General features: G+C 36.2%; 2 protein-coding genes across 2 annotated transcripts in view; both read left to right on the forward strand.

The window, feature by feature from the left end:
* DCAF13 (DDB1 and CUL4 associated factor 13) lies at window positions 1-26,366 on the forward strand. Its single transcript, XM_081214324.1, has 11 exons — window positions 1-153; window positions 1,855-2,054; window positions 2,628-2,735; window positions 6,493-6,582; window positions 8,162-8,317; window positions 12,395-12,472; window positions 14,359-14,441; window positions 17,465-17,629; window positions 22,460-22,595; window positions 23,841-24,004; window positions 26,182-26,366. The coding sequence occupies exons 1-11, from the start codon at window positions 84-86 to the stop codon at window positions 26,267-26,269; spliced, it is 1,338 nt and encodes a 445-aa protein (XP_081070450.1). The 5' UTR covers window positions 1-83; the 3' UTR covers window positions 26,270-26,366.
* The window catches only part of FZD6 (frizzled class receptor 6), a 282,950-nt gene that overhangs the window by 157,327 nt on the left and 98,289 nt on the right, over window positions 1-27,334 (forward strand). The window lies entirely within an intron of this gene.

A 27,334-nucleotide genomic window follows, 5' to 3' on the forward strand; every position in this document is an offset into this window, starting at 1 on the left:
GGTGTGTGTTGGTAGAGGAGGAGGCGGCGGCAACAGGAACCTGAAGGGGTAGGCTCGTGGAGTCGCGAAGAGCTAGGAACAAGATGAAGGTGAAGATGCTGAGCCGGAACCCGGACAGCTATGTCCGCGAAACCAAACTGGACTTACAGAGAGGTGAGACAAGTTAGTCGGGAGTCCGCCAGGCTTGGATTTGGCCTCGGCTTCCACGGAATAAAGCTGGAGGGGAGCCTGGTGTTCCACTCTCGTTCTTTTCCTGTTCCCTTTCGCCAGGGCATAAAGCCGCTCTGGTACTGGGTAGCAGAACCCTTGTCTTCAAGTACTTTTTCTAATAACTTTCTCTAGGGGTAAGAGGGAAAGTTAGTTATATGGGGAAATGATTCCACCTCCCCCTTTCCAGCTGCTGCTCCCTGATTGTTCTCAGGTTCCTGTTGAAGAAAAGTGGAACTTGAGGGAGCCAAACTCGTGGATTGACGGATTTAACAATTGAGCAGACTTCTTTAAACCTTTCCTTTTGCTCTAACTTTTGGTTAATTTACTACTTAAAATTACGTCCTTCTGGATGTGGAAAGAGATAAAGGTGAAACGTAAAGCCATCAGTTCTCTCTTAAAAACTTCTGGAGAAGTTTGATGTGGGAATGGCTAAAATGAAATTAATGAGCTTTATTTTTCTGTTACTGGGTGTCTTGTTTCCCCATTAACATGCTGACTGCTTATGAATTATAACTCGTGATACCTAAATGACAAGGGACCATCCATGTATGAACAGACTATTCTAAGCGAAGAGAATAGCAGGTGCAATGCCTTAGGGCAGGAATAAACGTAAGGCATAAGAAAAGGGCCATGTCTTCGGAGTTTGAGTAAGGGGTTAAGCCGTACAAGGTGAGGCTGTTTCACTGTCATTGAGTCGTGGAGATTATATATGTATATTATGAGCAATGCTAAGTAAATATATATTAAGTTATATTAAGTAACAAAACAGTAATGCTTCTAAAATGCAAATTAGGTTGTGTCATTTGGACTTGACATCATCCCTACTCCTTGAACTTGGTCCCATCTTCCTCTTCAGTTTCACCAGTGATTACTTTTCCCACAACTAGCTTACGTTTACTCTTGCCAGTCTGAGTGCATTTCAGTCATTTTCTTTGGGGCATCCTGTGTCACAAGCCCTCACCCAGTTTCTCTCCTAGCTCTGGGAAGCTTTCTCTGAACAATAATCTTTCCAAACTTATCCCCTGCACGTTTCCCCCCATCCTGTACACACTTAAGCACTCTCCTTCTATGCTTCTGTCACATATTTTTATACTAATATCAGAGTTTTTATTACATTGCCTCGTTCTTATTGTGACTATCAGTCTTTCCCATCAGACTGAGCTTGCAGAGAGTGGTACAATCGTATTTGGTTCTATATCCTGTATTTAGACATCACCTGGTACCTAGGAGTTGCATTATTAATGTCTGAATGAAGGAATGAGTGAATGACTGACTGGTCACAGAATCTTGAGGTTAGGAAGTTATTAGTTACCTGATCTTGTTATTAAGGGTCTTATTTCTTATAACATCTTCCTATTTCTTTATAGTTTCTGGATGGAAGTGTTAATAGATAACAAAATGGAAAGATTGAAGTATTGGAGCTCTGTGAAACATAAAATAAGGAAGACAATTCCATGATTTTCTGGTAATTTCGGAAAGGTTTTGGACAAAGGGTCTTCAACTTTTGTGTTCTCCACAGTGCTAGGCACAGACAGTGTCCCTGATAAAGGTTTTTTGAGGAACAAATTGAATGATTAGCTGAGGAAGACCACAGGAAATATTAAATGTGAATTATTTTATTAAGAGGAATCATTCTTATTTCAGTTCCAAGAAACTATGATCCTACCTTACATCCTTTTGAGGTCCCACGAGAATATGTAAGAGCTTTAAATGCCACCAAACTGGAACGGGTTTTTGCGAAACCGTTCCTTGCTTCCCTGGATGGTCACCGAGACGGAGTCAGTTGCTTGGCAAAACATCCGAAGAGTCTGGCTACTGTCCTTTCTGGGGCATGTGATGGAGAGGCAAGTGTCACTCTAATCGTTGATATTTTAAACTAAAAATAGTTATATTACAAATGTTCTTCCTTTAGCTGTGTGTTACTGTGGGTTTTAACTGTTTTGATTTTATTTTTCTATGTTCTGTTTTCTAATTCTCAAGAGTAAGTTCTATTTGAATTGGTAATTTCAGTAGTTTCTTATCTAAACCTAAGATATTTAAAATGTATAACTTAAGGCTATTTGACAGTAAGTAATAAGGCATGTTTACAGTACAGATATTTAACTGTTGAGTTTTTTTCCACAGAGGATGTTATTAACAATTCAACACTTAATTTCCCCACTCTGGCAAAGAAAGAAAGCTTTGAAACACTTTAAACTAGAATCAACAGAGCATTTAACAGATTCAGTTTTCTGCTTGTTGATATTCTTCTCCATAGACATTGCATTATTTTAATATAGAGGATTTGGTTTTTAGCTGTCTGGTAGAGTGATTTACAGCCTTTTCAGTGTTGAATTTATTTTTCTTGCAATGTACTCCTGTGCCTGAACGTTTTTTATTTATAATTCACTGAAATTTCCTAGTATGCTTTATCGTAGGTTAGAATTTGGAACTTAACTAAACGAAAATGTATTCGTATGATACAAGCACATGAAGGTTTTGTACGAGGAATATGTACTCGCTTTTGTGGGACTTCCTTTTTTACTGTAAGTATAATGCAGTTAAATCATTAACTCTTTTCAACATGTATAAGACTGATGTAATTGAATATTTTCTGAGTTCATTTACATGGACCAAGGCCCTTTCAGAGTTTCACAGTGCAAAATAACTTATTAAAACTTGGAAAAGTCCTGGTTTTCTTTATGTAATACAGCCTTTTCCATACTTTTCAATCTTTTTATACATAATTACTTAACATATTACTCAACTAATGTTCTATAGGACACTCAGAAGTGGGATTAAAACAAGATGAGTAGGGACTTCCCTGGTGGCGCACTGGTTAAGAATCCGTCTGCCAACGTAGGAGACACGGGTTTGATCCCTGGTCTGGGAAAAATCCCACATGCTGCGGAGCAACTAAGCCCGTGCGCCACAACTACTGAGCCTGCGCTCTGGAGCCCGTGCTCCGCAACAAGAGAAGCCACTGCAATGAGAATCCCATGCACCAAGAGTAGCCCCCGCTCGCCACAACTAGAGAAAGCCTGTGCACAGCAACGGGGACCCAAGGCAGCCCCCCAAAAAAAAAAAAAAAAAAAGCAAGCCACTTTAAAAAAAGAAACAAAACAAGATGAACAATTTGTACTCCTTTGTCTGTTATTAATACATCATTGAAGGATTTTTGTGTATGATAAAATATACATAACGTAAGATTTACCATTCTAACCATTTTTAAGTGTACATTTCAGTGGCATTAAGTACATTGACATCATTGTACACCATCACCACTATCACCTTCCCAGACTGAAACTCTGTACCCATTAAACACTTAACTCCACACCTCCCACCCCTACCTCCCACCCCCGAGCTCCCGGTAATCACTGTTGGACTTTGTGTCTCTGTGTGTCCCTGTGTGTCGCATTTATTTCATTTAGTATAAAGTCCTTAAGGCTCATCCATGTTGTAGCATGTATCAGAATTTCTTTCCCTTTTAAGGCTGAATAATATTCCATTATATGTATATACCACATTTTGTTTATCCATTCATCCATCAATGGACGTTTGGGTTATTTCCAGCTTTTGGCTTTTGTGAATAATGCTATCATGTACAAATACCTGTTCAAGTTCATTGAAAGCTTTTTAATAGGGGAATGACAGAATCTAAGCTGAGCTTTGAGATTTTGACAGCAGTAAGTGATCAGTTTGGAGGCTGTTTTAATAGTCTGCATAAGCAATAATAGTCACTCCTGGGGAGTGAAAACAGTTGAAAGTAGTTGTTAGGTTTAGAAACATTTTTATTTTGGGGATTAGAAACAGTTTTATGGAGGTATAATTGACATATAGTACTGTGTCAGTTTAAGGTGTACAGCAATAATGATTTGACTTACATGCATCATGAAATGATTATCACAGTAAGTTTAGTGAACATCCACCATTTCATATAGATACAAAATTAAAGAAATAGAAAAAAGATTTTTTTTCTTGTGATGAGAACTCTTAGGATTTAGTCTCAACAACTTTCATATATAACATACAGCCATGTTAATTATATTTATCATGTTGTACATTACATCTCTAATATTTATCTTATAAATAAGTTTGTACCTTTCACTGCCTTCATCCAGTTCCCCCTTCCACCTATGGTAACCACAAATCTCATCTCTTTTTCTGTAAGTTTGTTTTTTTGTTTTTGAAGTACAGTTGACCTACAGCACTATGTTAGTTCTTGGCGTACAACATAGTGATTCAATATTTCTACGCATTTTAAAATGATCACTACAGTAAGTCTAGTTATGATGTCACCATATATAGATACCCATAGTTATTGACTATATACACTTATTTTGCAACTGGAAGTTCATACCTCTTAATCTCTCTCACCTATTTCTCTCATTCCCCTACCCCCTCCCCTCTGGCATCCACCTTTTTGTTCTCTATATTGATAATTCTGTTTCTATTTTGTTATGTTTGTTCATTTGTTTTTTAGATTTCACATATAAGTGAAATCATACAGTGTTTATCTTTGTCTGACTTATTTCACTTAGCATTATACCCTCTAGGTCCATCGATGTTCTTGCAAATTGCAAGATTTCATTCTTTTTTTAATGGCTGAGTTATATTCCACTGTATATATATAACACATTTTCTTTATCCATTCATCTGTTGATGGGCACTTAGGTTGCTTCCCTGTCTTGGCTATTGTTAATAATGCTGCATTGAGCATAGGGGTGCTTATATCTTTTCTAATTAGTGTTTTTGTTATCTTCCAATAAATACCTAGGAGTTGAATTGCTGGGTCATACGGTAGTTCTATTTTTAATTTTTTGAGGAATCTCCATGCTGTTTTCCATAGTGGCTACACTGATTTCCATCCCCACCAACAGTGCACAAAGGTTTCCTTTTCTCTGCATCCTCACCAACACTTGTTATTTGTTGGCTTTGATAATAACCATTCTGACAGGTCTAAGGTGATATCTGATTGTGGTTTTGATTTGCATTTGCCTGATGGTTAGTAATGTTGAGCATCTTTTCCTGTGCCTAATTTGCCATCTGTTTGTCTTTGAAAAAATGTCTATACAGAGCCTCTGCCCATTTTTTATTTGAGTTGTTTTTTTGATACTGAGTTGTATGAGTTCTTTGTATACTTTGGATATTAACCCATTATTGGATATATCGTTTGCAAATATCATTTGCCTTTTCATTTTGTTGATAGTTTTCTTTGCTGTGCAAAAGTTTTTTAAGTTTGATGGAGTCCCATTTGTTTCCCTTGCCTGAGGAAACATTTCCAAAAAAAATTAGTAAAATTGATGTTTACCTAATATCTTGAACATATCTGCCACATACCAAAGTCTAAATTACCATAGTTTGTTGCCTTGCTTTCATTTGGGCTAAGGCGCCAACAGTTCTACCCACCATTTCTTTCACCATCTGTGCAGCTGTCAGCTTAGTGAAAAGACAAGCAGTGCCTTTACTAACACGAAAATAGTCTCAACCTCCTGGACCCCTGAAAAATTCTCAGGGTCCTTCAGAAGTCTACACTTCACGGTTTGACAACCTCTGACTTAATAGTTTCTGGAGTTTTGTGTCATGCAAAGAAGGACTTTACCCATGCCAAGATTTAAAAATGCCTTCTCTCTAGTATTTTTTATGGGTTTTGTTGCATTTTTTACATTTAAAATTACCTGGAATTTTATTTTTATATAAGAGATCAGATTGGTTCATACTTCTTAAATGACCAATCTGATCTCGCAATACCATTTTATTGTAATTCATTTTTCTCCCTAATTTGAAGTCATCTTTATTACAATAATGCAGTTTTTGCCATGTTTATGACCTAACTTTGTTTCTACCCTACTCTTCTTTTGCTCTGCTCATGCTGTTTTAAATTTTGTGTACTTCATGTGTTTGTCACAAATCTTTACTATAACAAGGTGGGACATAAATGCATCAATAAATACAGTACTGGAAGAATATGGTATGTGTTCTTTTTTATTTATTTATTTATTTATTTTGCGGTACTAGGGCCTCTCACTATTGTGGCCTCTCCCGTTGCGGAGCACAGGCTCCGGACGCGCAGGCTCAGTGGCCATGGCTCAAGGGCCCAGCCGCTCCGCGGCATGTGGGATCCTCGCAGACCGGGGCACGAACCCGTGTCCCCTGCATCGGCAGGCGGACTCTCAACCACTGTGCCACCAGGGAAGCCCCTGTGTTCTTTTTTAAACTGAGAGGTTTATAATTTGATGTATGTGTTGGCAAGTTTACAGTTTATAACTTGTTCATTATCATCATCATCATAAATATTTCTAGGTTGGTGATGACAAAACTGTGAAGCAGTGGAAAATGGATGGACCAAGCTATGGAGAAGAGGAGGAACCATTGCATACAATATTAGGAAAGGTACAAAAATAAATTGACCCATACTTGGGCTATTAGAATTCTTCTCTTTTACCTACAATTATTTCATAATTTTAATTTCAAAAAAGATATAAATAAGAAATCAGAGACTTTAGGCTGCAATAATTGGCCTGTTCTAAGCAACATTTAATGCAGTGAATGTCCTTTGCAGTTCAAGAATTTGAACAGTTCTTCGGAGTTCATTCCAGTAGGGTTCAGTTTCTGTTTTTAGCTAGAGGATGCAGTGAACCATTTCCTAGAGCAAGAACATGGGAGGAAATCTGTAAGGTCAGAAAAAAATGCTTCAGCTTCTGATTTATATCATCATGGAACTTTCACAAAGCTCAGAATTTCTTACTTGAAAGAATTCTTTAGGAAATGAATAAATGTAATAGTGTGGTTTTTGTATAAATCTTACTTACATTTCTTAACATTCTGCAAATCAGATGATATAGTTTAGTTATAGCTTAATAGTTCAGATAATTTGGCCTGCCCATGTTTTTTAATGCTTACGTTTTGATACTAAGTGAAATTCTAAAATTAGAATTAATCTTTAAATATCACATCTTTAAAATCTCTTTGTCATTTCAGTATTATATTTAGTATATATTTAGGTTCTGCTTTTCAGGTTTCAAGAAGTTCTAAATGTTCTTTCTTTAAATGAGGGGTCCAGCCCATGATCAGGGCCTTCCTGTGTTCTAATGGTCAATCTGCGTGTTCTTGAAGGGACATGGAGGTGGGATATTAGTATGAAATGGAAATAATTTGCAGATGGTAAAAAATAGTAATTCGTAAAACAAAATTGGTTTCATTCTTGTAAAATGTCTTTTCTTTAGGAGTTCCAAAGATTTTTGAAACATTTAGTGTTACCCCTTCTCTGTGGTATTGGGGGTTAATTCTTATTATGGAAAAGTTTGTAGGACTTGCCTTCATGAATAAAAAATAATTCTAAATCTGCGGATGCTGATAAGAGTTCTTAAAAGCTTAGAGTATTGGCTAAATAGTTCCCTTTAATTTGCTTTGCAAATATTTTTTGCCATACAGTACAAAGGTAGACTTTAAGCTGGTCCTGAATAGATGAGTCGCATATTTTTAAGTAAACCATACCAAATTTATGAGATTTTATTGCTTTTAACAGTCTTAGCATCCACGCTCGCCAATTTTATTTCTCCCCATAAATTTTAATGCAGTTGTCCGTATCTGTGTTTCTGTCCTGGGAATCAGTACTTCATATGTTAAATGTGGAATTAAGTTTTTTAGAAATTACCTTTGTGTTTCATTAGTTGGTTCCAAGATCCTTCAATACCCAATGATGATTTAAAAATTACTTCAGTGATATGTATCCAAACTTAATTAAATACATCCCATGTTAACACTTTTTCTTTATTCCCAGAAGGTGTGATAAGAAACATCATTTCTTATGGTAGAGTTTTCTCCTTTCAGTGAGGGCTTCAAAGAAACTTCTTTGTGAGCTGGGATTTTCTTAAACAAATGAGAGTGTAGAGAAATATATTTCAAATATTCTGTAGATTTGAAGTACTAATGAAAAGACTCATCTATAACAACATCTTTGCTTTAAAAGACAGTATATACAGGAATTGATCATCACTGGAAAGAAGCTGTTTTCGCCACATGTGGACAGCAAGTAGACATTTGGGATGAACAAAGAACCAGTCCTATGTGTTCAATGACCTGGGGATTTGACAGCATAAGCAGTGTTAACTTTAACCCAGTTGAGGTAATGTTCCTGTTTGAAACATGTTCTGCTTATTGTTTTCTTATTATCTAGTCATTTCAGCTCTGTGTAGGAAACTTCTGAATGTATGATACAAGAATTTTCTGAATTTTAGTGGTGTCCTAGCATTCGGTCCATTTTCCAGATTACATCTGAGTTCGGATACCTTTGGTCCGGTCTCGACAGGTTTGCCCGCAGTTATAGTCCCAGATACTAGCGTTCAGCACTGTTAAGAGGCGAGTGTGTGCATGTGCTCGTGGGGGTAGAATCCAAGCACATACTGTCCAGTGAAACTCTGGTTTTATTTGTGCCTTCAACGCTCGATGTTCCACAGATTAACATTTTTGTACCTTTAGGAAAATGTGAATTTTTCTTAACTCTCTTGGAGGTCAGGAGAAGGAGTGTTGAGCATTGTTGTCTTTAATTATTTGTACGTGGCAGGGGCACCAGTGCTTCAAAATAATATGCATGGTTATTTTTGTACTACATGATAATTATATTTTTCTTTGCTCAAAAGTCTGAACTGTGATTCCTGACTTCTTCCAGGTCTAAGGGAAGAGTTAGAGATTAGCCTACTTTTTAAAAAATAAATTTATTTATTTTATTTTTGGCTGCATTGGGTCTTTGTCGCTGCGTGCGGGCTTTCTCTAGTTGCGGCGAGCGGGGGCTACTCTTCGTTGCGGTGTGCGGGCTTCTCATTGTGGTGGCTTCTCTTGTTGCGGAGCACGGGCTCTAGGCTCACGGGCTTCAGTAGTTGTGGCTCGCGGGTTCTAGAACACAGGCTCAGAAGCTGTGGCACACGGGCTTAGTTGCTCCGTGGCATGTGGGATCTTCCTGGACCAGGGCTCGAACCCGTGTCCCCTGCATTAGCAGGTAGATTTTTAACCACTGCTCCACCAGGGAAGTTCCTACTTATTGTTTATTCAGGTCCGAGTTTGGGAAAGGAGGCTTCCCTGAAGGCTAAGCTATCCCCTGGACTCCAGACTTTTCCCTGAGCTTTTCCTGAATACATAACAAATGATGAACTCATTTTCCAGAAGACTCAGTAGAGATGGCTTTTCCTGCAGAAAGAAAAGGAAATCACTGCATGCGTAAGCTGATTTTAGAAATCATCAGGAGATTATCTTGTTAGATGGTATCAGAGAAAATCCTGATCTGCAAGTTTTACACTCTTGGAGACCCTAACTGATAAATGAGGAAAAAAAGTTAAGTCACAGTAGCAGCGTATTAAGCCTGAGGTGCTGCGGTGTGATGTGAACTTGGCTTTGAGGTGCTGCTGAGAAGTCAGTCAGAGGATGCGCTCCTGCCTCCAGCACACACCTGCATATACACTTCTGGGAGAGGCTGCAGGTGTAGAGCAGGGGTTGCCAAGCTATGGTCTGTGAGCCCACTGTCTGTCTTTGTTTAAAAAAAAGTTTTACTGAAACACAGCCGTGCCGTGCCCTTTTGCCCATTTATTGTTTGTAACGGCATTTGCACTACAAAGTAGAGTAAGCACTGCAGAAACCATATGGCCCACAAAGCCTAAAATACTTCCTTTCTGGCCCTTTACAGAAAATGTTTGCTACTCGCTGGTACAGGGTATCTGTCCCTACTATATCTTCCTCACTCCATCCTCTGTCTACCTTCCCTGTGTTCCCCTTGGTTGTAGAAGTGAGATATGGCATGAAGGGGCAAGCCAGCTTTTCAGAGCCAGCCCGAGGTGACACTAGGCAGAAGCAGGTTACAAACACAAGCAACTTGTGGGAACATTTTATGTCTTACTTGCGGTGGACCTAGGCTGGAACTGTATTTCCTGCCAGCATGCCTTTGCATTGACCTTATACAAGTCACAATTTTTCTCTGTATTTGTTTATTTTTTATTTTATTTTATTTTTTAAATAAATTTATTGATTTATTTATTGGCTGTGTTTGGTCTTCCTTGCTGCGCGCGGGCTTTCTCTAGTTGCAGTGAGCGGGGGCTACTCTTCGTTGTGGTGTGTGGGCTTCTCATTGCGGTGGCCTCTCTTGTTGCAGAGCACGGGCTCTAGGCATGCAGGCTTCAGTAGTTGCGTCACGTGGGCTCAGTAGTTGTGGCTCACGGGCTCTAGAGCGCAGGATCAGTAGTTGTGGCACACGGGCTTAGTTGCTCCGCGCGTGTGGGATCTTCCCAGACCAGGGCTTGAACCCGTGTCCCCTGCATTGGCAGGCGGATTCTTAACTACTGCGCCACCAGGGAAGCCCTGTATTTGTTTATTTTTAAAATGAGATTAATTATATCTTCATTGTGCTTCTTAGGTTTGTTGTAAGCGTAAAATGTGATAATATATGTGAATATTTTTAAAAGGTGCTCCCCAAATTTAAGATGGTGGTGTTACTGCTATTTAAAAAAAAAAATAAACAGGAGGAACAGACAGATACTGATTCCTAGTTCTCTAAAGGGTGAATGAGATCTTTTGTTTCTCTGTTTTGGTGAACACCTGTGTCAGAAGAGCTGATGGCCAATTCTAAAATCATAATTAATTATGAGTGATGACCTAGCAACCATGTTTTTCAAATTTGCATGTATAAAAACTCTATTTGTTCAGCTGTGTGTGAATGCGTGTTTTATTAACCTACGAACTGCCTTAGTGGTAAAAGCAAATGGTGTGCATGTCTGTTACCCTGTTTTAAACTTAATGGAAAGGGCATGTTGCTATGAACAAATGGAGTGTATTTGTCTCCTAATCATTAATAATTAATTTTTTGTTAAAATATTGAAGCCTAGAATTCTCCTAAAGCTGAAAGTTTATGCTGAGCAGTGCTACATTTTACAGTATGAAAGTCAGCTTTCCGTCTAGGTAGAATTTTTTGCTTTGTTCAAATTAAAGTCTTTACTTTTAGAAACAGAACCTGGTCAGACTTTGGAGTGACATAATGAGAAACTAAGAAAGGTTGAGAGGAGTCACTAGGGGAAAGGCTTAGAGAAGAAGTGGTTTAAGAAGGAGGGTTTTGGAAAGAACTGAGAAGAGATCGTGATGGTAGCATTGGCTTTATGAGTTTTATTTGAACTATATACACCCATGTAGTAGGAGCTGGCAGGCCATACAGCTGCTTACTAAATAACTCTTCTAGTTCCTCTTAACGCTTGCAGTAGGAATAATAGAGGCAGAAGCCAAGAGTTGTATCAGGAACCATGGGTGAGGAGGAATGGTACTACAGAGGGTGGGATTTGGGACTCCACTGGTGGGTAGACAGCTTATTTTCACTTAATGCCAAGGATTATGTAAGCACTTAGCACATTTATAACTGACTTACAAGTAAATATTTTAAACATCTTGGAACAGTTGGACAAAGGACACGCCTAGTTTATACGGAGAGTTAATAAACATGAGGAAATGTTTAACTGCTAATAAAGCAGTAATTTATATAGTAGGCCCTCCATATGCGCGGGTTCTGTGTCTGTGGTTACAGAGGGCAAGGGACTCATGCATCTGTGGATTTTGGTATCTGTGGGTGGTCCTGAAACCAGTCCCCCACAGATGCCAAAGGATGACAGTAAATAGGAAATATTGCCATACAGATATTATTTTTAAATGGCACTACCTATTGCTGCCCAGTTGCAGTAAAATTAATATATTTCCACATTGTAATGTATATTGGTACAACTCTTTGGAAAACAATTACTCCTAAATATCAAAAGCCATAAAATTGTTCATACTTTTTGATTGAGTAATGCCACTACTAAAATCTTACCCTTAGAAAAAGGAGAGCTAAATGTATGCAAATGTTTTTTGAAGTGTTATTTATAATACTGAAGAACAGGAAACAGGTCTAAGTTGAAGCATGGATAAGTAAAATATGTTGTTTTAAAATAGAATGCAGAATTATCTGTACAGTATCATCACAGGCATCTAAAGTGGGGATTTAACAATGAAAATACTTGGCTTAGGTTGCTGAGATTATGAGTGATTCATTGTACCCTCTGAAAATTGACTTTAATGTTATAACTTTGTATCTTAAACATAAACATTGAGGGTAATTAAATCATTTGTTCACTGAATGGACATGGTTTGCTGCCAAGCCTAGCTTTTAACTGATGATTGTTATACTTATTTTTAGACATTTCTCTTGGGAAGTTGTGCTTCTGACAGGAATATAGTACTATATGATATGAGGCAAGCTACTCCTCTGAAAAAGGTGAGTTTCAATTTGTCTTCTGCTTTATACAGTTGTTAATGCATCCCCCTGTAAGTGGAGTGACTGAAAATATGGAGCAAATGTTTTTTCAGAATTAAAAAAAACTCCTTAATAGAGGTGTCCTTAGAACCCAAAATGACCATAATGGCATTCTCTCAATTTCCTGTTGCTTGTTAGAGACCCTTAAATTTCCGTGAGGTACTGTATCCTAGCCTTTGTGTCTTCCATAATGCCAGCAGATTTTAGGCATCTAGTTTGTACTTACTGAATTGGAAGTTCTTAAAAAAGTATTGCATCCCGTTACGTCAGGCCCTGTGATTATCATATGACACATATGGTATTTTATTCCAGAAAGTTTTATAACAAATTTACATAACTACCTTTATTTGTTTAGTTACATGCCAAGGGGTTTGACGTTTTATTTAGACAAGCGCTGTCCTGTTCAAGGTGTCAGATTTCCCAACAGTTCTAAAGCAGTCATTCCAGGACTTAGATATCAAAGTTAATACAACCTTAAGCTGACTCTAGAGAGGGAGAGAAATATTGTTGGTAAAGAGGGGAGTGCGATTATAAGTAAAAAGGTATAAAGTTGATTTCGGGTGCTAGAATTGAGAGAGTGCAAGAAGAGCTAGACCTTGTTCATGTGCCACAAGTCCGATGTCATAGTCCACAGGTAACAGAAATGTTTTGAATATTTTTGTTGTTCCTAACAGGTAATAAATTCAGAAATATTAGGAGTAGAGTATATTCCTTGAAGTTTGAACTAGATAAATAGGATAATCTTTCCAAAGTATACTACCACTCCAATCATTTCCCTCATTCATGTGATATGGAGGGAAGATCCTGCATGAACTTTGGTGTTAGACTTTAAGCAGGTAACTTAACCTGTGTTTCTCCTGTGAAATGGTGGTATTAATAGCTACCTTGCAGCCCAATGGTAAGAATAAAACAAGATACTTAGGCATTTAGCAGAATGCTAACATGAAGTACTAGTTTAATAATAGTAATTTCTACCTCCTTCACTCCTCCATTCTCAGTTGTTAATAATAGTGCTTCATTACTTTTAGGTTGAAGAAAAGAACTGTAGCTCTCAAGGGCCTCCAAAATCTGGTCCCAAATTGTATTCCATTTATTTATTTGCTTTAGTCAGTAAGGGTTTGTTACATGTATGTCACGTTGATGGATGCAGACATTCTACTTTCTATTATTTCTCTGTTCTACCTACTAGACAATCAATGTTTCTTCTATCTTTTCTCTCCTTAATGTAGCTGTTCTCATTCAGGGGTTGTACCACCCAACCAAGTATATTTTCGGAAGTGTGAGAGGGACATTTAAGAGACTGTTACTCGCATTTAATGGGCCGGCTCCTGAGAGGCTAAATATCCTCCAGTGGACAGTCACACACACCAAAAGATTATCCTGCCCAGAATGTTCCTGTTGAGAAACACGATAATATTTCTGGACCTTCACAGATCAGCTCAAATCATGCTTATCTTTTGAAACCTTTCTTCTCGACTTTAACCTAAGCTCACCATTAATTTTGCCCCTGATTTGATACTTGATTATTTGCTGCTTCACTGTTTATATTTTAACTCTTCTTATATGTATCTCATTTTTCCTGACTAAACTATAAGCTTTTTGAGGTCAAGGGACCATTTATTAAGCATTTTTATATTTTTCAGTATTTAGCACTCTGCCTGTGTGTTCAGTAAACAATTATTGATTTTCTTTTCCTATTGCATTGAGCCAAGTACTGTGCACATAATAGGTGTTTACTAAAGTACTTGCTTAAATCAGTGATAAAAGAAGGAAAGGAAATGAAGTGGGAACTTATCCATTTTAGAGGGACTTCATAGTAATGGGTTAGTGTATGCTTCTTTTCTTAGGTCATCTTAGATATGAGAACAAATACAATTTGCTGGAACCCTATGGAAGCTTTCATTTTTACTGCAGCAAACGAAGATTACAAGTAAGTTTCCCTCTTTAAAACTTACTTAATTTCTATCAGAAATAACTCAGTTGTATGTCTTACTAATGAAATATGTTTTCCTAGGTAGTATTCCTTCCTATACTCTAGAAAATTGCTATTTGTTTTGCTAAAAAAAATATTTCTCAAATTAGAGAAGTGCTTCTTAAAAAGTATTCTCAGTTTTCAAAATGATACAGACCATGGATGATAAACTGTGATCTGTGGACCAAATCCTGTCTGCTGCTTGTTTCTGTAAAGTTTTATTGGAGTATAGCTACATTTATTTCTGTATGGAATATGGCTGCTTTTGTGCTATAATGCCTGAGTTGAGTAGTTGCAACAGAGACTATATGACCCACAAAGCTAAAAATGTTTATTATTTGGCCCTTTACAGAAAAAATTAGCTGATCCCTGACATAGACCATATAAATAATGGCTGAATCACACATGTTTTGAGAAACTAAAAATATCTGCCTACAAAGTGTGTAGCTCTTCAGGTAGTTGATACTCATGTGGTCATGTTATCAACTACCACTATTAATTCAGTAAGACAAAAGGAAAAATAAAGTTTCAAGCTTTACGTTAATATTTGCAGATATATTGTTCTGTGACTTCATGTAAAGGTGACATAGAAGCCTTATGTTCTTGACCTAGATGGAATTTTATGATTTCTTATATACTGCTTTAAAACTTGTTGAAGCATTTGTCATCAGCTAACTTATTTTATCTTTGCAGTATCCCTGTAAGGTGGATAGGACATGTATGTTATTCCCTTTTTACAGATGAGGCTATTGATGTAGGAAGTTTAATCTCCTGATGAGGAAAGAGTGTCTTATTCATCGTTTTTTATCCAAGCATTTATTGTAGTGCTGTGCATATGATGGACTCTTAATACATGTTTTTTGGGGAAGGTGGAAGTTTGTCGTTAGATTGAACTTTAGATCGTCTGTATTTAAGTTCTTTGTTCTTTCCACTACTGTTATTTATGAAAGCATAAGTTAGCTCAGAAATAGGACTTATTACATGATGTTTTAGTGGTACCAACTAAAAACATCTCTTATGACTTTCCTGTACTAAAAAGAAGCTCAGTTGGATTCTCATTAACTAGCAATACCAAACCACATTAATTGAAGCCCTTTTAGCCTTTCTCTCATGTAGAAATTAAAACAGAATTTACTAAAAATCAAAATTTTCTAAAACAAAACAAACCTGATTGAGAACCACTGCCTTAGATAGGGACTGTAAGGCAGTTGTCAACTCAGAAATTTAACCTCAAAGATCAGTATGACCTTGGCTGACAATCCTGTGGTATGTTTGAAGATTATGAAAGAGAACAATGACTTGTCTCTTGATGAGAATTTCATGGTATTTGGAAATTTGTATCATTAGCATCAGTGACTTTTCATAATAATTGTATTTAAAAATATTCTTTTTGAAGTGTTAGGTCTTTTTTTTTTAATTTTTGTTTTGAAATAATTTTAGGCTTACTGAAAAGTTACACAAATAGTACCAGTCAGCCAATTTCCCCAAATGTTAATGTCTTACATCCCCACAGTTTAATTAGCAAAACCAAGAAATTAACATTGGTACACTACTATAAACTACAGACTTTATCCCATCACCAGTCTTTCCACTCATGTTCTTTGACTGTTCTAGGATCCAGTGCAGGATCCCACACTGCATTTGATTGCCATGTCTCCTTAGCCTGCTCACTCTGTGACTTTCTCAGTCTTCCCTTTTCTTTCATGACCTTAGTACTTTTGAGAAGGACTTTCTTGTCAATTATATTGTAGACTGCCCTTAATTTGGGCTTAACTGGTGTTTTCTCATTATTTCATTGAGATTATGCATCTTTAGCAAGAATACCACAAAATTGATATGGCCTTCTTGGTGCATTGAATCAGGGGTACATAATGTCAGTGTATCTTATTATATTACTGGTGATGTTAACCTTGATCACTTAGTTAATGTACTGTCTGCCAGTTTTCTCCACTATAAAGTTACTATTTTTTCCTTTTGTAATTAATACATGTCTTTGGGGAGATACTTTGAAATTATGTGGATATCTTGTTTCTCCTCAAACTTAATCTTCATATGTGGAAGTATTTTGATGTTGGGAACTTGGTCACAGTAATGCTATATTACTACTGTCCATCATCCATGTTGGCTCATTTGAAGCACTGTTTTTTTAGCTGTTGATTAAGAATTTTTAAACCTCGAAAATCATGAAGTCATTGTTTTTGCCAATTGTGCGCAAAGTATAGTTTTCTAATTTTAGTATACCCTTTGAAAAGCTGTGCTCACTCATATATCACTGATGGAGTATAAATTAGTGCAACTTTGTTGGAAATGATTTGTCAACTCAAAAGACTTAAATATGCTCATGTCTTTTCTACTTGTAGGAATCTATTCAGATCTAATTGAATCTGTCCCATTCAATTAAAAATTAAATATGTAAAATTAAAATTTCATTTAAGAATTATTTATAGTAAAATGTTGGAAACTTTATTAATAGATTTATTTAAACAAATAATTATTTTAACTCATATTTACATATGAAAACATTAAAAATATTCTCAGATTATTTAATGGATAAATGTTCATAATATGCTACATGAAATATCAGAATATAGAGCTTTATACAGTATTATCTTAATTTTATTAAAAGGTACATAATTAAATAGTATGGTGAAAAGATTAGAAATAATTACACTGTGCTAACTGACTTTCTCTGAGTGGTGGAATTAAAGGTAATTTTGTACTCTTCGTACTCTTCTGAAGTTTGCATATTTTCTACAATGAGATTTATGTTTATAAGGTTGAAAGTGTGTAAGTGTAATCTTAAGGAATAATAAAAACTGTTGATATTTTTCCCTATCCCTTACCTACTGTGTAAAGAATTGAGCTATTTATTTAGATGTGCATTATTTAGCCAGCAGTCTTATTTTCACTAGTGTCTCTTAGTACTACATATGCTTTTTTTAATAGAAATTTGTATCAAATAATTAAAAATTCTTTTACAGCTTATATACTTTTGATATGCGTGCACTGGACACTCCTGTAATGGTACATATGGATCACGTATCTGCAGTGCTTGATGTAGATTACTCTCCTACTGGGAAAGACTTTGTGTCTGCTAGTTTTGATAAATCTATTCGAATCTTTCCTGTGGACAAAAGTAGAAGCAGGTATGTTACTACCGATAAACATTTGTTTTTTGTTTGATGTTTTTCCTTGTCTTGATCATTTATCTTTTTTGAAAGGTTATTTGGTCGTGTGTATATGATGGAGCTCACACCCAGGTGTTGTGACTTGGGTTACCAACTTACACTGCATCATCTATGGGTAAAATATCAGCCTACTGGGCAGTTTCTTCATTGAACAGGATATTATCTTTATATAATTTGTTTATATGAAATCTTAGTGTTTGCCTTAGAGCAAAACCTTTTATTTTAGTATTATTTTTAAGTGTTTTATAGTAATTTTTTAAAATAAAGACAATTTTTTTTAGAGGAGTTTTAGGTTTACAACAAAATTGAGAGGAAGGTAGAGAGATTTTTCATATATTCCCAGCCCCTACACATGCAGAGCCTATCCCATTATCAACATTCCTTATGGGGTGGTACTTTTGTTACCTCACCAGAATGTAAGATGAGCCTACATCATAATCACCCCAAATCCATAGTTTACCTAGGGTTCACTCTTGGTATTATATATTTTATGGGTTTGAATAAATGTATAATGACATATGTCCATCATGATACTATCATAGTATTTTCACTGCCCTAAAATGTAGTAAACTTAAAAATTTTTTTAATTTGATAATGAAGAACTTAGATAAGGTTTTCCCTAATACAGTTTAAGAGCAGTTAATAACAATAATACCTTACATTTGTTATTTCTTACTTATTTAAATTCAGCTCTTACACACTGAGGCAAAAATAAAAAAGAGAAAAATAACAGTTTAAATTGTCAGGACCATTTTTCCTCCCTCCCACTCTAGTAGGTATACGCTCTGGAATGATCAGGAGGTGGGAGATCTGAATGCTCAGCTGTCGTGCGCTCAGTTTGTGTGTCATTGTATTAGCACATTGAATGTAATTCTAGTATTTAAGAGGTGTGTTGTTTTGTACAGCTTGGCCCTCTACATGTTATATGTTACTGAATGTAGTATATATTTATACATCCATATTATTATTATGTCGTATGTTATTGTATTGAGGTAGTTTACAGTAAACTGTGGCATTTTAAGGTTTTCAAGGATAATTTTGACTGAATTTGATCTTTTGCTTTATAGGCCAACTTTAAAACTTAACTCCTATGTAAGATACAGCCCCTTGTATAGTGTGCTATGATTTACAGAGCACTTTCATGCATATTCAAAGCAAATCCAAGCAAACTAGAAGAAATTTTCCCATAAAAAATGATAGGTAAAGGATTATGGTGGTGTTGCTCACACTTGAAGATATCACCACCTCCATTTTAACACAGCAGTAATAGTAACAGTAAAATGTAAAAAGAAAATATAAACATTCTCTCTAAGATAATATATATATACATGTATATGTGTATATATGTATATACACACACACACACACACATACATACATACACAATACATGCATGCATATATATAATACTTGTTTGGGTGACCTAGTCTTGCTTTCGTGTGGGAGAAGATGGACGTGGTAGAAGACAAAGGGGAATGATTGGAAGTCATAGAAAAGGAAAGGAGAAAAATAAGCAGAATCAGGGAAAAGAAAGAACAGAAAACCTGTATACTGAGGGTGGGAGGTGATGATCTGTTCTAGAGGACAGCAGTGTGGAGCTGGTGAAGCCGTTTCCCCAGCTACATAAAGATCGATTAGCAGAGAAGTTTTCTGGGTCCCTTCCTTCACTTCAAAAAAAAGCAAACCTAAAGAACATTCAATTTAGTGTTGTAACTATAACAGGGTATAGAAATCTCACCATTTTAGTGCAATGATAAGAATTTTGATTATTACTTTTAATGATAACTAGCTAGCTTCTACAGTGCTGAAGGTGTCTGAACTTTCTGAAAAAATGATGTTCATTTTCAAAGACATATCCTCCTTTTTATGGCTGAGTAATATTCCATTGTATATATATGCCATATCTTCCTTATCCATTCATCTGTCGATGGACATTTAGGTTGCTTCCATGTCCTGGCTATTGTAAATAGTGCTGTGATGAACATTGTGGTACATGACTCTTTTTGAATTATGGTTTTCTCAGGGTATATGCCTAGTAAAACTAACACACCATTGTAAAGCAATTATACTCCAATAAAGATGTTAAAAAAAAAAAAAAGACATATCCTCCTGACTCACCGTCTTTCTGTTCCAGCAGGGCCAGGACTAGAGTACATCTTAGTGAGCTGCCTATGGTTCAGAATTCAAGGAGTTACCCATTCTGAGGGTCATGCAAGTGCCAGCCCTGCATCTGCACCACCCTGAAAGAGATGCTTCCTTAAAGTTTAAACTGTAGGCACCGCATTTGCCTCACCCTAGTCCCAGCCCTGTGTTCACACAGAGCCTCTCCTTTAGAGTCACACAGCTCTTTTTTTGGTCATAGCCAATCTGCTTGTCTAACTCTTTGGTATTTTTACTTGTGATAATTGCATCTTTCTCCCCTCTAATTTGAGGAAACCATATTAATTCCTAAACCTTTTTGTATAATCATGAATTGCTAGCAAATAATTGTCAGCATCGTCATGTGTATGATTAAAAAAGTGCTTGAATTGGAATCAAAAGCATACTGAGTGGGTGTTCTGGTGACTTTGATCTTCATTCCATCATCTCTGCTGTGGAACTCCTCCTGGGGTTGGTTCTTATATGGCTGTTACAACTAACTTGATATTCTCCAAACTGTCATGAATGGTTTGTTGGGAATTGTTCAGTCAAGCCCAAGGCAAGGCTGAGAGTTTCCATTCTTCTCACCTCTCTGGAAAATATTAAGAATCAAGAGAGTGTGGCCCTCCATCATTTCTTGGCACCAGGACCTCCAAAGGTAGTAAGTAGGACAATACTTTTCTAACATGATGTGTAAGCAGACATAAAGAACAAAGGAAGAGTATGAGAAATGGGAATGTTTAGGCACCTATGATCCCAAGAGCCCTGCAGCTGAGCTCCAGCTGAATTGTTCTGCAGCCAGTGTGGGCAGTTAAATGCAAGTCTAGTTAAAAGCTCAAATTATTCCAAAACTGTATGAAGTGAGGAGTTCTTATACCCTGTTTCCAGGGAATTGTCTCCTGATGTCATTCGAGATTTTGTAATCACAATTTAATATGTGTTACTTCCTGTTGGGTTTAGTTATAAATGGTATTCCCTCTGACCTTCGTCTGCTTGAAAGCTGCTTCTGGTTTGTTTCTGTGGTCTGCTCTAGTTTCCTATCATTACAAACATCAAATAACACAGGCAACGCTTTGAATGATACGTATTTTTAAAATGTTTTCCTTTGAAAGATCTTAAAGTAGTTAAAGTGTATTTTAAAAGTAAATTTTGAGTAGGTTTTCAAAAAGTACAGTTAAATGAATATTTGAAGGTAAGCTTCTGTTGGGATTTCATTCAGTATTTACTTAGCAAACAAGTAAATTCAGTTGCATTCACACGGAACAATTCGTTTATCTTGACTACATATATAAAGAGTTTAAGTTTTTAAATGTATTTATCCCCAAATAGTATAACTTATAATGAACTTTATGTATCTATTTTAAGTACAAGCATAAACTTTATCTAGAAGTTAAGAACCCTGTGTAGTTTACCATTAAGGAGGATTCTAAGTTGGTTAAGTGACTAACCATTGGATTTGTCTGGTCTAATACATGAACTGATCTAATACATGAATAGGTTATTTTTAATGGTTACCAAAGCCTAATCGAATTTCCTAATATTTAAATTCAATACATTGCTTTGGGAAAAAAGACATCTTAAATAGGTAGAGGTTATAAGAATTGAGTCTTGTAAAAGCAGAGCATTGAGAGAAGAAAAAGCAGTCTGTCTCATCTACTTTTTCTTTTAATAGGATGCTCTTTCTAACCATACTCTCTTTTAGAAATAAATTTCTTATGGTCTAGCTACATGTTCATTCAAGAGCTCAAAATGTATCTGTTGGAAACAGTGTAATAGACTAGTTTTGTGAGTGTACTTCAGAGATGTTTTTATAGATATGAAATCTGTTTGATTTCATCATCACATACGGGTTTTCTTTTACTGTACAGAATTTACTGAGCGAGTTTCCTTTCCCTCAAGTAGTCTGCATTTTGAATCACTTAATCCAATATGGAAACTTTACTTCTCTATAACTCTCATCCTTTTATTTTTTCTGACCTTGTCTTTTACTTGCTTTTTAATTCTCTGCTTAACACTTCCTAATATAGTATATTCTGTGAATTCACGTAGTATGTTTCACAGCTTTCCAAATAGGTATGATATTTGACATCTCCATTTATTAAATGATCCTTACCTCATCACTTCTATAGCCCTCCATTTCTTTTCACATATGTAAATCATCAGCTCTCACTTCAATTAATTGAGCTTTTTAAACAATTTGACCAAAACAGAAATCAGACAGTAGTATCAACATATCAGGATGTGCTCTTAGAGTGCCACTGCATTTATTTTTCAATTAAAAGAAACCCCCAAAAAAGTGTGGTGGTTGACCTTATTGTTACAAAATTACTCTAGCTTCAACATATTTTATTTGTGTTATATGCCCTCAGTTATTTTGTGATCTTTTCTGGTCATCTAGTTTTGCTTAGTTTGTTTATACTTATTTTTCTTATTGGATTATAACATCTCTGAGGGCAGGAATTTTTAATTCCCCAACACTTAGAATAGAATCTTGTTAGATTGGTCCCATAAAAATACATTTAAATGAATTTTAATCTCTCTTTTATACTCTTTTAGGACTCAAAAATGTTATCCTGATACTTGATAGGCGTGGTTAAAGAAAATCTGTACCAAAATCCTAAGAGTTTTAACTTAATTCCTCTTCTATAGGGAAGTCTATCACACAAAGAGAATGCAACATGTTATCTGTGTAAAATGGACTTCTGACAGCAAGTACATTATGTGTGGATCTGATGAAATGAACATTCGTCTATGGAAAGCTAATGCTTCTGAAAAGTTGGGTGTGGTAAGGGACCCCATTTTCTTTCATTGTCATAAAGCTAGTTTCTAGATTTATTGAATATCATTATATTATAAAGAGAATTTATTTGAAATGTGTTAGTTGTGATAAAAAAGGCTAGCAACAAAACAGGGTTGTATGAGGTTTACTTTTTTCATGTCAAAGGCACCTTCAGAGGCCTTTGTTTTTTGTTTGTTTGTTTGTTTTTGTTGGCCATGCTGCATGGCTTCTGGGGTCTTAGTTCTCCGACCAGGGATTGAACCTGGGCCCTTGGTAGTGAAAGCACTGAGTCCTAACCACTGGACCACCAGGGAATTCCCCCAGAGGCTTTTGTTAATTAAAATGTTTGATCATATTTGAGCCTTCTTGTTTTTTTGTTTTCTCCTTGAGGTGGGGAGAAAAGATGTAGGGACTAGAGGCTTAGAACTTAGAACGCCCATTTCTTCTGTTAAAGGAATAATAATCAGGCAAGTCAAAGGCTGCAAGTCTCTGTGAGGTATTTTAATATCAAAAAGACAGTGAAACACTTAAAAAAATACACAGCTTCAGACTTTAAAAAAAGACTCAGTGAAAATATAACAAATATTACCATTGGCTAGTTACCTCTGGGTTGTGAGTTATGGTTGATTTTTGTTTGTTCTTAATGTTTTTCTCAATGTCTCATGTTTTCATACAGGGTATTTATAACTGAAACAAATATTAAGTTTAAGAAGGAAAGGTTAAGTGTGGGTTATGGAAGGAAAATCAAGATATGATAAGTAGTAATTAAAGATAGTTTTATTTTAGGTTTAATGATTACTAAGTACTACACTATGCCTAGGTTTCAGTTCATCATTAAATGTTCCTCTAAATCATATCATCCTTAACAGTTGTTAGACGAAGGCTAGTTATTACGGCATCAGACGCTTTCTTTTCTGTTTCAGAAGTTATTTTTACAGAAAAAAATTTTTTTTGAGTGATTCATTTAAGTGCTTTTACTATGCCTAGAGTGGTTCACAGAGCCCAGCTCCCTTGGCACTGCTCTTTTTCACTTGGTGGCATCCATCTACATTGTAGGCATGCTACCTAAAAGATTCAGTGCTCGCAAACCTGGTATCACTAACATAACCTTGTAAAGGGTATAGTTACATTAGCAGTTTTGGTCGCACATCATGAAAATTTAGTTTTTTAGGGAAACATTGCTCCTAACTTTGTTGTACTGAAGCAAAACAAACACACCATTCATTAAAATATCAAAATGCATTTTTTCAGCTTACGTCACGAGAAAAAGCAGCCACAGATTATAACCAGAGGTTAAAGGAGAAATTTCAACATCATCCTCACATAAAACGTATTTCTCGTCACCGACATCTACCAAAATCTATCTACAGCCAGATTCAGGAACAGCGCATCATGAAAGAAGCTCGTCGACGAAAGTATGTTTTGGAGCATTTGACTCTCTCTCAGTACCCTTTTCTAACTCCCTGCCTTGCGTCTCACCAAAAAAAAAAAAAAAAAAAAAAAAGTGCCTTTCAAGGGAATAGTTTATGTGCTGTTGTGCATCAGAGGTGTTTTTTTGTTTTTAATTGGGGTATAATTGATTTACAATGTTGTGTTAGTTTCAGGTGTACAGCAAAGTGAATCTGTTACACACTCACACACACACACACACACACACATCCACTCTTTTTTAGCTTCTTTTTCCATGTAGGCCATTACAGAGTATTGAGTAGAGTTCCCTGTGCTATACAATAGGTCCTTATTAGTTATTTGTTTTATATAGTAGTGTGTATGTGTCAATCCCAATCTTCCAATTTATCCCTACCCCCCATACGCCCCTGGTAACCATAAGTTTATTTTTTACATCTGTAACTCTATTTCTGATTTGTAGAAGTTCATTTGTAGCCTTTTTTTAGATTCCACATATAAGCAATATCATGATATTTGTCTTTCTCTGACTTATTTCACTCAGTATGAGAATCTCTAGGTCCATCCATGTTGCTGCAAATGCCATTATTTTGTTCTTTTATGGCTGAGCAACATTCCATTATATATGTGTACCACATCTTTATCCATTCCTCTGTCGATGGACATTTAGGTTGTTTCCATGTCCTGGCTATGGTAAGTAGAGCAGCAGTGAACATTGGGGCTCATGTATCTTTTTGAATTATGGTTTTCTCAGGGTATATGTCCAGGAGTGGGATTGCTCTATTTTCAGTTTTTTAAAGGAACCTCCATATTGTTCTCCAAAGTGGATATACCAGTTTGCATTCCCACCAACAGTGTAGGAGGGTTTTCTTTTCTCCACACCCTCTCCAGCATGCATTGTTTGTAGATTTTTTGATGATGGCCATTCTGACCGTGTGAGGAGGTATCTCATTGTAGTTTTGATTTCCATTTCTCTAATAATTAGTGTTGTTGAGCATCTTTTCATGTGCTTTTTAACCATCTATATGTCCTCTTTAGAGAAATGCCTAGTTAGATCTTCTGCCCATTTTTTGATTGGGTTGTCAGAGGTGTTTTTGAATACTTCTCTGGGCCTTTTTCCTTTTCCTGATAAAAGTGGGGGCAATGGTCATCTCACATGGTGAGAATTTTCATTACCTATCTTTCAGCATATGTTTAAAGGGCAAACAATGTCAGTGACTTATATCAAAATAAGAAAATACTTTTGCTCATGCTAAAAAACTATTATAAATGGAGAATGTTTGTAAAAAATAATTTCTAGGGCTTCCGTGGTGGCACAGTGGTTGAGAATCTGCCTGCTAATGCAGGGGACATGGGTTCGAGCCCTGGTCTGGGAAGATCCCACATGCCGCGGAGCAACTAGGCCCGTGAGCCACAACTACTGAGCCTGCACGTCTGGAGCCTGTGCTCCGCAATAAGAGAGGCCACGACAGTGAGAAGCCCACGCACTGCAATGAAGAGTGGCCCCCGCTTGCCACAACTAGAGAAAACCCTTGCACAGAAACGAAGACCCAACACAGCCAAAAATAAATAAATAAATTAAAGTACCCTTAATTAAAAATAAATAAATAATAATAATTTCTAACGTAGCTGGAATTAAGACGTATTGTGTATTTTCCAGCTTAAAGACTGCCAAGAACATTTGTTAGATAAAAATATGTCTACTATGCTTCATCATAGCATTTGGAATCTAACATTTTGGCTCTAAAGCGTAGCGTTCTACCATCACCACCATTTCCCCTGTGGAATATTCTTCTCCTTGCAGTCTTTGAATTCATGTGAAGTGTTGTAGAAATTCTAAGACAGAGTTCTTTTTTTCTTTTAATTAGACTATTCAAATGATTATTTTGTTATCTTTGGGTAGATGTTGGGGTTGAGTCACTTTTAAATATTTTAACAACTGCAGCAGGTTTTTAAAGTTAGTAAAGGACACCGATAGGTAGTAAGAGAAGAAGCTAATAAATAAGTTAACAAAACTTGATTTCTAGCTGCTTTTTACCTAATCTCATTGTGAAAACTTTTTTTTTTTAATAGATGGTTTTCCAGTGAAAGAAAATGCCTTGTGATTTTTCTGAGGAAGTTTTCTTTGGTTAAGATGATTTCTCATAAACTTGCTTATATTTTGTGTATTTTGTTTTATTTCTAGGGAACTGAATCGTATCAAACATAGCAAGCCTGGATCTGTGCAGAGGGTGTCAGAGAAGAAGAAACGCGTAGTGGCAGTTGTGAAATAATATTTGGTATTCCTACCAATACTGATGTATAAGTATTTGTTATGTTTTGATTTGTGAACTCTACAAATAAAAGTACTGGCTCTAGTATAACAACGAATGTTATAGTTGTATGTGTAGAGCTTAATCGTTGCACATTTTTGCTATCCTGAAAAATTATCTTTAAATGTGACCTGGTCGATAAGACTATCCAGCATTTTATTCCTGATCTTCTTTCTTACTGCATTAAAGAATACAGTATTTACAAACTAACTTATTTTTTGCTGTTAGAAATTACAGATATACTTTCGCTTTGATTTGTTATTTTAGACACTCTACGTCTGAATTTACATTTAAGACCAAACATCTCTTTTGTTACCTTTTAATATTACTTTAGATAATTATTGCAGTGATTCTTCCTAGGATTCCATAAACACATAGAAGAATTATGTCAGAACTTTTTTCATTTGAATTTATTTTCTGTGGTTTATTTATATTTGGCTTTTTGAGATGTTAAAGATGATCAGCCGGGGCTTCCCTGGTGGCGCAGTGGTTGAGAGTCCGCCTGCTGATGCAGGGGACATGCGTTCGTGCCCCAGTCCGGGAAGATTCCCACGTGCCGCGGAGCGGCTGGGCCCGTGAGCCATGGCTGCTGAGCCTGTGCGTCCGGAGGCTGTGCTCCGCAACAGAAGAGGCCACAACAGTGAGAGGCCCACGTACCACAAAAAAAAAAAAAAAAAAGATGATCAGCCTACATTTATATAACTTTTATAAACAGTAATTTATAACATATGGTCAAGTCAAGATAATAAAACATCCATTTTCTCAGCATTGTGACTTTGATCCAATTCTGCTAAATAATTTCACTTTAATCTCACTAAATTGTAAATAGTTCTGTGTGACAAAGGTTGGTTTTTTTTTTAAGTCATCAGTTTAGTAAACTGTATTATAAATACATATAAGTCTAATTTTTAGGAAATTATAAGTTAAAAAGAAATTAAAAATCCAAAGCAAAAATATGTTGTTTAAGAATTCATATATTTAGGGACAATCCTGGCGGTCCAGTGGTTAAGACTCTGTGCTCCCAAT

This window comes from Mesoplodon bidens, assembly GCF_964165515.1.
Source record: "Mesoplodon bidens genome assembly, chromosome: 16".
Lineage (NCBI taxonomy): Eukaryota > Metazoa > Chordata > Mammalia > Artiodactyla > Ziphiidae > Mesoplodon > Mesoplodon bidens.